Here is a 13,831-nt window from a genome sequence, read left to right on the forward strand (position 1 = left end):
GGGTTTCACTTTCCCTCCAATATTATTATAAACATAATAAAGACACCTGGACTCGGTCAAGACAAAAAGCCATATCTGGCAAGACCAGTGACCGAGGCCGAGACAAGTCAGAGTCCATAGAAAAATGGTCTTGAGTCCGGACTCAAGTCCAAGACCAGACTCGAGTACTACAACCCTGATTCATGGTATATGTTTTTTTCATTCACCTCTAATATATTGGGATAGCAGCAGAAATCTTAAAAACAGTTTTCTGAAAACATGGACACATAAAAACAATGCTACCTGCATACTATATAGGTAGAAAGTAAGTATGAAAATGTGATTTGGTTAAACCAAATTTTTAACAGCTTGATGGCAGTGCAAGTCGACTTTTTTTTTTCCAAGTATCACAACAATATCAACTGAATCATGAGGGGAAAAAACTCCCAGAGAGTCACGCCAGTTGCAGATTTGTCACTTTGTGCAATATTATAGCTAGCTAAGTTATGAAATGTTTCCCCACTGGAGGGAAGAATATTGACTCTCCAGACTCACTGAAGCAAGCTTTGATGTACTGTAACATCTTGTACTGTAGTGAACAGGATAGCCAAAGAATCGGCCATTTTAACTTACTGTACTTTTACCACACGCACAGAGCAACATAAGCGTCCCAAACATCTCACGCTGATTTGCAGTCAGTCTCTCCTTTGGTTCACCAACTCTTGAGAGAATGTCTTGGGCCTGTTGATTGTCCACTATTGTCTCTATTCCCATACTAAGAGCCCTGTACTGTTGTTTTTATTAGAGATAACAGTATCAGAAAAGCCTCCGATACTGCCTAAAATGCTGGTATCGGTATCAGCAAGTACCGATCTGATCCGTAAATTAGCTCAGAAGAAAATCTACTTTTAAAGTCATTCTTATTTTTCCATTAGGATTGACAAACTGGATTATAAAGCAAGTTATTTGGCATTTATTGTTTGTATGAAAGCAATCATATCACATCCATGGAGGGATAGTAATATACAGCTGTAATAGAATATATGTATTTTGTGGATTTTTTACTGCAGGTATTGGTATCGGGAAGGAAAAAAATGGAAAATTGGAACATCTCTATTTTTTTAACAAAAAACATCATCTATGCCAATGCATGTGCACATTTTTTCAGTATGATCTCTTTACCCAGAAGTCCTCCCTCGTCTGTATCGCCCTGCCTCCTCAGCGCTGTTGTAACCTTTTAAACCTGTTCTGCTAACGCCCACACCTGCAGACACGAGGAGCAGACGTGGAGCATGGAGCGAACAGACAGTATGAACTCAGACTGCCAGTCGGGTGGGCTGTCCAGCTCTGTGGGAACCAGTAAGTGCAGCAGCCCGGCGTGCATGGCGAGGAGGGCCGCCCATTGGGGGTGCACGGACATGTCCGGACCGGGAATGCAGTACGGGGATTCCTATGACTCTCTAAGAGACTCGCCTCACAGTGACAGGTAGGCAAGGGGGTTGTGTGTGTGTGTGTGTGTGTGTGTGTGTGTGTGTGTGTACTATGTTTAACTACATGTGTGGGTACCAAAAACTGGGAATACATTAGACTTATGGGGTCCTGACCAGCTTTTGTGGGACAAAATGGCTGGCCCCACAACTTTTAAAGGGCTGTTTGAGGAATAAGACTTGGTTTAGGATCAGGTTAGAATTAGGTTATGGTTAGGGTGGGGGTGGGGGTTAAGGTTAGGGTAAGGGATAAGGTTAGGCATTTAGGTTTGATGGTTAAGGTTAGGGTAAGGGGCTAGGGAATGCATTATGTCATTGACTGGTCCCCACAAAGATAGTGAGACACACTTGTGTGTGTGCGTGTGTGTGTGTGCACATATTCTTGTCTGTCTTGTGATTGTCTGCCATGTGCGGATGCGTGCATGCATATGAACATATGTGTCTGTGTGTTTCTATGTGCATGAATGAATCTTAATTCAATTCATAAAAATTCCTAAATGAACATGAGACTCTTTATTCATGTTCATTTCTTTTGTTTTTGAACACACCGGCCCTCTTTCTGCTATGGCGACCCCATGTGGTAGTATATTGTTATGAATGTTTCAATGTCTAGGACTACATCACTCAGACATTGTATATTTTAATATGACTTTTGAGTGGTAGTTAAGGTTATGAAATAATTTAACCCCTTTAACTCAACCTAACTCTATTTTTTCTACAATTTACCAGTTATTGGTTTCCTACATGTCCCAGAACGTCCTCTGACTAATAAACATACTTTCCTATATTAAACCCATATTTGTATTACCCATGTGCACAAATGACTTTTAAATGGATGGGTTAAAATTATTTATTTATTATTTACACTTTTACTTTGATAGTGACTTGTCTGTACAACACCAATCCCTCTTATATCATTTCAAACTCATTCAGAGTTCCAATAGGTTTTAAAGCTTTCGTGTGTAACTTTTTTATGTTAACTCAAGCCAAATGGAAAATCTATCGCAGAAAATCTAGGGAAGACAATGACCTCTTCTGAAAAGTCGATCAAGTTTTTTTTTTTTCAACCCTCCGTGTCCTCCTTGGCTACAAGCGACTGCGTGGAGGAGAGCTAGGGGTGGTGCGCGATCACGGAAGGCTTGTGTCATGTGGATGTGCCAACAGTTTTGTTCAGAAACTATGCACTATAGCTTTAATGTAATTTCTCATAGGGATGAATTATTTTGGTGCTGTATTGATTTGAGTGTTTTAGAATTTGGGATTTATTCTGTGGCAAAATTAACAACATTAAATCCATGAACAACCACTAAACGACTCAATGAGGTGCAGCAGTCAGTGTGCGAGGGCATGGACGGACTGAGTGGGTGGCGATGTGGCGCAGTGAACAGTAACACTGTCAGTAACAGTAGCAGTCGACGCTGTCGTTTCACGGTAAAAAAAAAACTCCTGCGCCTGCGTCCGAGCCAGCCTGAGCCAGCTGGCTGCAGCGTTTCAGTGTAGAGTTTGTATATTTCCTCCCACAGTCCAAAGTCTGGCAGCTCAGGTGGACCAGAAATTGCCTGTAGGTGTGAATGCTGTTGTTTATCTGTGTGTGGTGAGTCCTGTGATTGACTGGCAACTTGTCCGGGGTGTACCTGCCAGGATGTTGCTCATGCATGCTGGGTAGGCCCGCCCACCCCCCCCCCCCCCCCCCCCCCCCCCCCCCCCCCCCCCAGCCCTGAAGAGGTCAAGTGGTTTAGAAAAGATGGCTACACCGTAACAAGTTTAAAATTTACAGTAACTTACTGTAACGGTTGTCCAGCTAGTTACTGTGAATTCTTTTTACAGTAAAGGTACCGTACTTCCATTTGCAGTATTTTATGTATTCACTGTAAAAATACAAAACAATTAAACACAACATAAGATAAAAAAGTAAAAATACACTAGTTTACTGTACTATTTACATTACTATAGTGGCTATATTGTGATTTTTTACAGTAATTCTTTGACTACTGTGATTTCAACTGTAATACTTAGACTACTGAGATTTCATCTGTAATACTTAGACTACTGTGATTTTGTCATGTTGACAAGGTTGTAATGTAAACTTTACAGCTTTCTACTGTTAAAAAACATATATAGTAGTATAGTAGTGTTACTGTGAAATCTAAAGTAAGTATCTGTAGATTTCACAGCCATTATTTACATTGTGGAACTCTCTGACTCTACTGCTATCAACCTTATCAAATATCTTGGTAATGTGTACTGTAAGGTTGCTGGCAATCAAACTACTGTACCCCAGTGCTACATTGAAATACTCATGAAATGCAAAATTGTAGAGAATCACAACACAAACATTCAATTCTTCCTTATTGGTCATTTCAGTATCTATTTGTCTATTATCTCTTACAATTGTAGCCAAATGTGTACCAGTTCAGTGTTCAAAGTGTAGGACATTCCCCCAAAATGCATCACAGAGCGCCACAGGAAGTCATTACTGCCTGTGGCCATCAAATTTATGACTCCTCCCTCTACGCGTCTGACACACACACACACACACACACACACACACACACACACACACACACACACACACACACACACACACACACAATACAGACAATATTATCCGTTTTGTGCAATAACACTGCTTAAAATTTACTCTGCTGCTACTATTAATCATTATTACTGTTCACCATTACAACTTCTTAATTATGTAAATACTGTATCATAAAAATTCCTTTAACTATGTAAATACTGTGCATATCCCCACTCCGTATATTTCTTTCTTTCTTTCTTTATATTTCTACTGTGATATTTCTATACTTTGTGCAACTGTAACACAGATTTTCCATTCAGTGATCAATAAAGTATTTCTGATTCAGACACTGCAGTAATCTTCTGTCGTCTTTGCTGCACAGGTATGTGTCGGCGCTGACCACGCCGGCGCGCCTGTCTCCCGTGGAGTTCCACTACCCCCCGTTGCCGCCCCAGGTGCCCACCTTCCACATCACCTCGCCCAACACAAGCCACGCCCTCTCCTTGCCCCCCGCCGCTGCCGCCTACCACAGAGAGGATGACCAGCCGCTGCTACGATGCCCTGATGTAAGTAGGCAAATTTAATATGCACATGTCAATGACACATGTCCTATAACAGGAGCCGCTCAGTGATGTGACAACATGCAAAGGGCTGGTTATGATCTATTATTTTGTCGAACCACAAACTGAAAAACGGGTTGTTAAACTATGAAAAAGCACTTGATGATGAATTGGACAGGTTGGCTAAGCTATAAGCAAGCGTTTTATAAATCCTGTGATTTATTTATTGACTGAAAAATAATTTGTGTGGACTTTAGATATGAAGTCATGTAACCCCCGAATGTGGTATCAGCTCAAAATAAACTGCAGTGTGTGTGTGTGTGTGTTCATGGTAATTTAGGAACATGTCAGCCAGTGTAACAGTGTGGCTCATTGATGTGATTTTAATAGTGTTGGAACAACGTGGGAGCGCTGTGGCACAGAGGCAAAGATACTGTAAATCAGGCTTTAGATAGATATACTTCTTAGTAGGATGACTTCATTGTTGGTTTGGCTTTTTTTCTTCAGATTTGTTTGTGTAGGCATCTACCCTGCTGAAGTACCTTTGAACAAACCTCCATATAGACCTTAGTGGTCCCCTAACACTGCATCTGAAGTCTCTTTTATATAAACCTTAGTGGTCCCCTAATACGTATCTGAAGTCTCTTTTTATAACCTATAGTGGTCCCCTAACACTGCATCTGAATCTCTTTTATGTAGCCTTAGGTTCCCTAATACTGTATCTGAAGTCTTTTTGTATAGACCTTGTGGGTACCCTAATACTGTATCTGAAGTCTCTTTATAATAGGCCTTAGTGGTTCCCTATACTGTATCTGAAGTCTTTTGATAGACCTTAGTGGTACCCTAATACTGTATCTGAAGTCTCTTTTATATAGACCTTAGTGTTCCCCTACTACTGTATCTGAAGTCTCTTTTATATAACCTAGTGGTTCCCTAATACGGTATCTGAAGTCTTTTTTATATAGACCTTAGTGGTCCCCTATACTGTATCTGAAGTCTCTTTTATATAGACACTTAGTGGTTCCCCTAACACTGCATCTGAAGTCTCTTTTATATAAACCTTAGTGGTCCCTAATGCTGTGGCTCAGTGGTAAGCGGTTGCCTGCCAACGGAAGGTTGGGGTTCGATCCCCCCACTGTCGTCATTGTCGAAGTGTCCTTGGGCTAGATACGTGACCCCAGTTGCCCCCGGTTGTCGCGCATCGAGTGTGAATGTGTGTGAGTGTTTATCTGATGAGCAGGTGCCACCTTGTACGGCAGCCCCCCACAGTGTGTATGATGTGTGTGAATGTGAATGTTTCCTGTGGATGTAAAAGCGCTTTGAGCAGTTGTTAAGAACTGGAAAAGCGCTATAAAAATACAGCACATTTCCATTTTATATGGCCTTAGTGGTTCCCTAATACTGTATCTGAAGTCTTTTGTATAGACCTTAGTGGTACCCTAATACTGTATCTGAAGTCTCTTTATGTAGACCTTAGTGGTCCCCTACTACGATGACTGAAGTCTTTTGTATAGACCTTAGTGGTACCCTATACTGTTCTGAAGTCCTTTATTATGACCTTAGTGGTACCCTAATCCTGATCTGAAGTCTCTTTTATGTAGACCTTAGTGGTCCCCTACTACTGTATCTGAAGTCTCTTTTATATAGACCTTAGTGGTCCCTAATACTGTCTGGGTCTCTTTTATGTAGACCTTAGTGGTCCCCTACTACTGTATCTGAAGTCTCTTTTATAAGACCTTAGTGGTCCCTATACTGTATCTGAAGTCTCTTTCCCAAAAATCAGCCTTGGTGCGAATTACAGCCACTAGAGCCAGTCCAACAATGAGCTTTTCTTAGTAGGTGCCATTTCTGAGTCTGTAGCTTTTGAGGAGGGGGAGGGGGGGGGGGCAAAGCAGAGAAAGCGGAGGTAACCTTTCCCCTTATGACCTCATAAGGGGCAAGGTTCCAGATCGGCCCATCTGAGCTTTCATTTTCTCAAAGGCAGAGCAGGATACCCAGGGCTCGGTTTGCACCTATCACCATTTCTAGCCACTGGGGGACCATAGACAGGCTCATAAAAAAAAAAACTCATAAAGTGAAGTTTTAACATCTATCAAATCCTCCACTCTGTTTTATGTTTTAGGATGGAAGTTTATACCGGCAGCCCCGGCGTCCGCGGCGACCCTACCTGACGGAGAGCACAGGAAGTCTACCGTCCAGCCCCTACCGCCTCGCTGACGACGAGGCGTACGAGACCACACAGGAGTACGCCTCTTCGCGGGAACCCATCCGGAGCCGACGCCGCCCGCGACGCAACCGCCTCAACGGACACATCTCCCAGCGTTCAACGGGCCTACGGGACTACAGCTCACAGAGTTTCAGCCAGTCAGAGGAGGAGGAGGAAGAGGAGGAGGAAGAGGATGGTCACGGGGAGAGCACACCTTTCCTTAGTATGCAGAACATGAACATGGACCCGCCCTTAACCCTACCGGGTTTCCGCTCGTCTTCTGGTGCGGACACACGGACTCACCGCGGGCTGAGTCGGCCGGGGACACGCAGCAACGGGCAGAGCCGCGGCTCGCAGTCGCAGCGCTCCAAGGTCGACAACATGCCCCTTTAAGACTTAATCTGCCCCCCTCCCTGCCCCCACCCACCCCTCCACCTGACACACTCCCCTTCCTCCTACAGTACACACAACCAGTGGACTAGAGACCTGCACCTAGGAGAAATATTTTTATTTTGTATAACAGACAGATATTCTAAACAAATGAAATATTTATTTTCATTTCAGCAAAAATTGTCTACTAGCTAACAGCAAAGACTTTTTTTATAATGGGGGGGATATTTATATGTAAAGTTTTTTGATTTACAGCATTATGAGAGATGAAAAAAAATAAGAGAATTACGTGCCAATTTTTTCACAAGTTAGATAAATAGAATAATATTGTGGTGCCTTTTGCTGTATCGGAGGTCCCATTGAGTTTTGTAGCCTTTCTTATAAAGACTCCTCGTTTTTATAGAGACCAACCATATTCCTTCCTATTGCTTTGGTTTTTTCTCTGATTTGGGATCTTCCTCTCTTTGAACTGTGATCTGATTATGTCATGCAATATTGATTCCTCCTGTGTAAAAGGTGTCTGTTTACATGAGTATGATCCACGCGACGCGCTCGTTTCACAGGGACATTGGTCACTGACGCAATCGGAAGTGTAGGGTAGTTCTTCTCGGATGATTTATGGATGAATCACATCAGCCATTTATGTCCTCGTTCGCTGCCTGTCAGTCATTTGTTGTTATTTCTGTGAAAAAAAAAAGAGTGTTAGGGAGTTTTTGAGGGGAAGTAACTCCAGATTCCTGCGTAGGTGTTCAGGGTGCTGCCATGTGTGTATGTGTGTGTGTGTGTGTGTGTGTGCGTGTGTGCGTGCGTGTCTCATGAAACCTCCTTTGGTTTGGCGTCTCCGTTCACCTTGGAAAGTGTGGTCTCTCGTTTGACTGACATGCTCCTCTCACCAATCCTCACGCTGCCAGAAGCTTCATTGCACTGTAAGAACCTCCCTCCGTGAGCAGTCATTGGCCAGGGAGCTGCCAATCCAAACCGAAACCTAACCAATCCAGTTGTAATCCAGCCTGACTCTGGCCTCCCGTGGACTGCCCAGCCCGCCCGTTTCCTATGCCAGCAGCTTAGAGCCGCACTGTGTCTCAGGACTTCCCCATCGCATCACAGCCAAAAGACTCAAAGCAGAGAGCGCAACGTCATCTCAGTCACAGTTCAGTCCGCAGGCCAGATCCACATCCCCTCTCTCTCCTTCCTGTCTGTCTGTCGGGTTTGTTGCATTCACTCATGCCCATGATTAAAGGAGCGTGGGTGAAAACTCTTGGAATCAGAAGGGTGATTCAGATTTTTTTTACTTTAAAAGGTTGTGTGTATGTGTAAGTGGGCATGTGTGTCGCTGTGTGTGGGTCACAAGGAACGAATGATGCGGAGACCACATCTGTTCACTATGTTGCAGGGGCGTAACTAGGAATTCTGGGCCCCTAAGAGGAGGATATTGCACTGGGTTCCCCCGTTTTCTTTCTTTCTTTTACTAACATAATCCTGCTACTTCACGGTCCCTCTCAAAATGTGGGGCCCTGGAATTGCCCCCACCTTTCACCCCTGTAGTGATGACACTATGATGGCTCTAATGGGAAAAATGGCTCGCAGGTCGCTGCGTGCAGGTTTCACCCTGCTAAAAAGTGAGTTTCTGAGTCGGATTCTATTTTTTTCTTTAGCTCACAGCCAAACGGTGGAATATGATAATACTGATTACTGCATCCTTGATTTGCATTCCTATATCTTTATTGATTGAACTTCTTTTGCTTGGTCATATTGACTGAATGATCTGTTATCTGTCCGTCTCTGTCAGCCCCGCTCCGCCTCACATCGCCCCTCACCTTCATCTCGTCTTTCTCACCCCCCTTCACAAGCAACTAGCAGGCGAATTTAGGCCCAGTCTCCAGATGAGCATACCGAACAGAACACTTACACCAGGCTGATCACATCCGAAACTCGTCACCTTCAGACACACGACGGGTTTAGAGACCCTTTTCAAGCTCACTGAGGAAAATTAGACCGTGTCAGATACAATACGTGTCCCTATTAGAGTTAATTTACAATAAGTGGAGTTTTTTGTTCTTTTTTTCACACAGGAGATGCATGGATCACAGATATAGAAAGTATTTTAAAAATGAAGTGAAAAACCCCTTCAGATTCAGGCGAATCATGCTAGAAATGTATAAAAAAAAAATCATTTTTGGGTTTATGGCCCAAAAGTTCTGGATAGTTATGTCTTACTATCTCTGTAATCAACCTGGGATTTGCAATGTGGAAATACTGCAAGTGAGGGTAGTGTGCTTTTAGAGCTAGTTGAATTGTTAACACCCCCCCACCCCCCACCCCCGCCTTGCCCCTTTCCTCTTTTTCCTCACCCTATTTTCCCTTTACATGCACACATATAATACATATTTCACACTTCCTCACACTCAATGAGCACACACAGACACACAAACCCTCATATGACACACACACACACACCCAGAGCCCTACCATGTTTGTGTTTGTCAAGCAGTTTGCCTTTGTCTTCATTACCTCCTGCTCCCTCCTTCCTGCCTCCTCCCCCCCCCCCCCCCCCCCCCCCCCCCCAACCCCTCTGCATGTCCTAGTGGTACTGGTAGTTGGGTGCATGGAAAAAGCAGCAAGCAAATCGTTTTTCCACTCGGTGAAATAAAAACGTGTCTTCATTTTAACATTCAGCAATAAATCCCCTTTCTCTTCATGTCCATCATTCTTGGAATATGCTAGAAGATTTTTTGCAAGTTTTATCAAAAACATACTAGGCTACTTGTAAAAGAAGAATTATCCAAAACCACCCCCCCTCATATGAAAAATAAAAACTTTATTCCTACCATTTTGAAACAGTCCTGTCATCTTTAACAAAAAACAACTGTTGTTTGTTGTTTTTAAAGGTCCCATATTGTAAAGGTTTTTTGGGATTATGAAGCAGGTTGATATGCATAAACATTGTGAAAGTGCACACAGCTCGTATTAAAAAAAACATCCCTTTAAACGAGTTGTCAGGACTTTCGTACAGTTGTGATGTCACAACTATGCTATATGTAGAAAACATGCTTAGGTGGAGTGCCGTTACAGTGCCACAGATTCCCCGGCTGCAATGATGCAAAAAGCACATCATGCATAAGACCTCGAAACGCTGACCAATCAGGGCAGGCTGGGCAAAGTTTAAAGAGACAGGTCTTAAAACAAACCGAGGGTAAATACAGATATATTCAGGCATTGTGAGAAAATGTGTTTTTTAACATAAACAAATGTAACTATGTTCAAGTAGAAACCCCAAATACAAATAAGAACCTGAAAATGAGCACAATATGGGCCCTTTAATTTACAGTTTAGAATATGTTGTTACTTCTTTATTTATGTCAATAAGTGGTAATAAATTCAAATGTACAGTAAGAATGGAGTCGAAAAGTTATGACCAGAAGATGGCAGCATTCGCCATGTCTTTAATTTGATGTGCCGTGGACTGAATGATGGTGCTTTCTGTAACTTATCATTGAAAATGATTTCCAATATTTCATGCTGCTCCAAAATGTCTTAGGAAAACAGTTCATTGGATACAAAATGTTAGATAACAGCTCGTTGCAGAGTACTATAAGTTCAATTGCATTCAAACAAGGGTGTGATTAATAATAATACCATATTTGGCTGTACTCTATGGCAATCATCATTAATCAGCACTATTAGCAACACCTGTGCTTTTCCTGCTATGACGAGCCAAAATGTGTTATTGGTCTGTGGCTATGTTCAGACTATGTACTGTACACATATACAGTACATTGTCTGTTTAAATTGATTGTTTATCATTTTAAAAGCCATTTCAATCCAACATCTTATATTGCATGTTAATTCCTTAAAGACATGCAACAGTGTGTGACAGATTAGACTTTTAATGGGACTCTAACACACCAGCTGATGACACATCTGACGAGCACATGGAGGACTCAGCCGTCTTCTTCTCTGTATCTCTAACTGCTCTATCTAAATGACATCATCCTTCAAACCATAGCAGAGTCTGACTAATAAAATGGATGCGGTTTTTTTCTCCAAGTTTGTATGTGTGTGAAAGCACCAGAGACACAAAATAACCCAAATCCCAGAAAAAGGATTTTTTTCATAACGTGGGCACTTTAATTTAGTTGATATTCCCCTTCATGGACTCTTGTTGTCAAATTTCTTCTTCTTTTCTCTCGAAATTGACCTGGAAAACCCATAGTTTCATTGCTGTCAATCACTGACAGTGTTGCAACACAAAGGTTTCAGTCTCTTCATGGTATCTGGTCCCCCATACCTGTTTTACCTGACTGGCCTTGGCTGTGATTTGGCAGATACGGTATTTGCTGCTTCTCTAGACCTGTGGATAATCCATTGACTCAGTAGTCAGTAACAAAAAGTAAAGGTGGGTTAGCTTTGTATTTTAGGTCTCTCTCATACAGATTGTTGCATTGGCCCTTGTTAGTGGCTGATATTACACCTTTACCTATCACCGATGAAGGAATAACATTTCAGTCTATTTTGCTTTTTTATCACTTGGCTTGTCCCATGTCCCTCAACTGGATCAACAACCTCATTCGTCTGATGACTTTAGTCTAGAAAAGAGAAACTTGACTGGGACTTCCTGGATTCCATCTTGTTTTTCCTGTGAAATGAGCTGATAATGGGGCTGTCAGATTACTAGCAAGGACCACCAGCTTTGCTTATTGAAAAGTATTTAATGAGAGTGGGAGTCTTCACTTAAAACAGGTAAGCAAAGAAAGCTCCATCGTTATTTAGATTTCCACACTCTAGTAGAAGATGATCACATCTCGACAGAGATGGGGACTCGAGTCTGAGACTCGGACTCGAAACAGCTGACTTCAGAGACTTCAGACTTGACTCGGGACTCCAGACTCGTCAACAACCTGTTTTCATGCTAAACCCGTCACAGGTAAGAAACTAACCATCGCAAAGTGTTGTGCTAATGCTGGGAAAAGGCAAATTGTATCTTTATAGTTGGTGGTTTCTGAGGCTCAGACATCCATGGCGCACAAGAAGCGGGGCGCACGGATCCGTCTCCCCGGGATCAAACGCTGCGTCGGGCGGGCATGTGATGCGTAATTGATCCCGTGGATGATTGGTAGACTATTAATGGAACAAGGTGTACCCGGTCCACCAAGCATTGGGCCGTCTTGACTGTCTCAATTCTGCACATATTTCTCTTGCTGTGGTCCTATTTACTAGTTCATTATTTCATCCATGCGTCGCGCAGCGTATCCGTGCGCACTAGTCACCTGCCGAGGAGACTCTGGCCCTTACTGACCTCTCCTCTAAGTCGGATCTGTCTCGCGCTGGACTCAGTTTCACTGAGCCTACTAACACTTGAGAAAATTAGAAAAATAAATGGAATTACGTCAGTGAGTTCAAACTGCTTATTGTGCGTAATTTGGACGCTGTGCGTAATTTGGACGCTGAGATGCATGTTGTTCTGTAACTGGTGTGGCGCTGCCACTATTCTACCTTTTATTCTATATTTCGAGATTAGATATTTTTTAACAACACAGTGTTAGGGACAGATCTGGTGGACAAAGACTTGAGACTTGACTTGGACTCGTTGCAGAAGACTTAACCCTTGTGTTGTCTTCCTGTCAAAATTGAAAATCAACACTTTTGTTGACGCCTTTTATCACTGTTTTTAACTTTTTCTTGCTTTTTTTCTCCCTTTTTTCAACACTTTTGACACTTTTTTCAATGCATGTCACTTTTCTTTACGTTATTAACTTTAGTTTTAAAATTATTTTGGGAATTTATGGTCAATAAACCTAATTTATAGGAAATTACACCTAGTGTTTGAGTTAGAAAAGCAGAAATTAGGAATTATTGAGACTAAAATTAAAGGACTGGATGTTGATGGATAATCACTAGGTGTGACGAGACGCTTACTCCACGAGACGAGACACATCACGAGATTGGGTTCACGAGAACGAGACGAGACGAGATTTTTTTTTTAATTTAAAAGAATCCTCGATGAAATTATGAATGGAAAATAGTTTTTTTATTCAACTGAAAAATCACAAAATGCCAAAGTGCATTTTGAAATCAACTATTAATGATGAATTTTATTTACTTCTTTTTTAACTATTTTAGGAATTATATGCAGTAAAGTACAATTTCACACGAGAAATCTAACTCCTAACTCCTAACAAATGTTTAAAAGTGGCAGGGGGATCTTCAATAGTAATTTCACGCTCCATCACGCGACATCACATCGCCTCACGAGACAACTTTTCACCTCGACGAGAAATCTCGTCACGTTTTAATCTCGCGAGATCTCGTAAAACGAGATCTCGTCACACCCTTAATAATCACAGACTGGAATATGTCAACTTTTACTCAATACTATTTCAAAACAACTTCAATTTTTTTTAAATGCTATAAAATTGAATAAGACACCCCAAAATTAATGAAAGTAGAGATTTGTACTTGCCAAAGAGCGTGTCAAATTGACCCGTTTTCCTATATCAATGTTCTTTTTAATTCCCCAAAATAACATGATTGATTCCACACAACGCTCTTTGCCAAGTACAAATCTCTACTTTCATTAATTTTGGGGCGTCTTGTTCAATTTTATAGCATTTGAAAAAAAAGTGTTTTTGAAATAGCATTGAGTTAAAGTTGACATGTTCCAGTCTGTGATTATTCATCAACATCCATTCCT

At 41.9% G+C, this 13,831-nt stretch overlaps 2 protein-coding genes across 2 annotated transcripts in view; both read left to right on the forward strand.

The window, feature by feature from the left end:
- LOC116685920 (pro-neuregulin-2, membrane-bound isoform) overlaps positions 1-9,787 on the forward strand; it is an 81,793-nt gene extending 72,006 nt beyond the window's left edge. The window contains exons 11-13 of the mRNA XM_032510838.1: positions 1,250-1,465; positions 4,367-4,550; positions 6,667-9,787. Coding sequence (XP_032366729.1) covers positions 1,250-1,465; positions 4,367-4,550; positions 6,667-7,143 — 877 coding nt within the window. The 3' untranslated portion in view covers positions 7,144-9,787. The remainder of the gene's footprint in view (positions 1-1,249; positions 1,466-4,366; positions 4,551-6,666) is intronic.
- A 1,737-nt stretch (positions 9,788-11,524) lies between these two features.
- The window catches only part of LOC116685977 (N-acetyllactosaminide beta-1,3-N-acetylglucosaminyltransferase 2), a 5,046-nt gene continuing 2,739 nt past the window's right edge, over positions 11,525-13,831 (forward strand). Inside the window, exon 1 of the mRNA XM_032510911.1 lies at positions 11,525-11,880. The gene's annotated coding sequence lies outside the window, so the exon portion shown is untranslated. The remainder of the gene's footprint in view (positions 11,881-13,831) is intronic.

Source organism: Etheostoma spectabile, unplaced genomic scaffold (genome assembly GCF_008692095.1).
Source record: "Etheostoma spectabile isolate EspeVRDwgs_2016 unplaced genomic scaffold, UIUC_Espe_1.0 scaffold273, whole genome shotgun sequence".
Taxonomy (NCBI): Eukaryota; Metazoa; Chordata; class Actinopteri; order Perciformes; family Percidae; genus Etheostoma; species Etheostoma spectabile.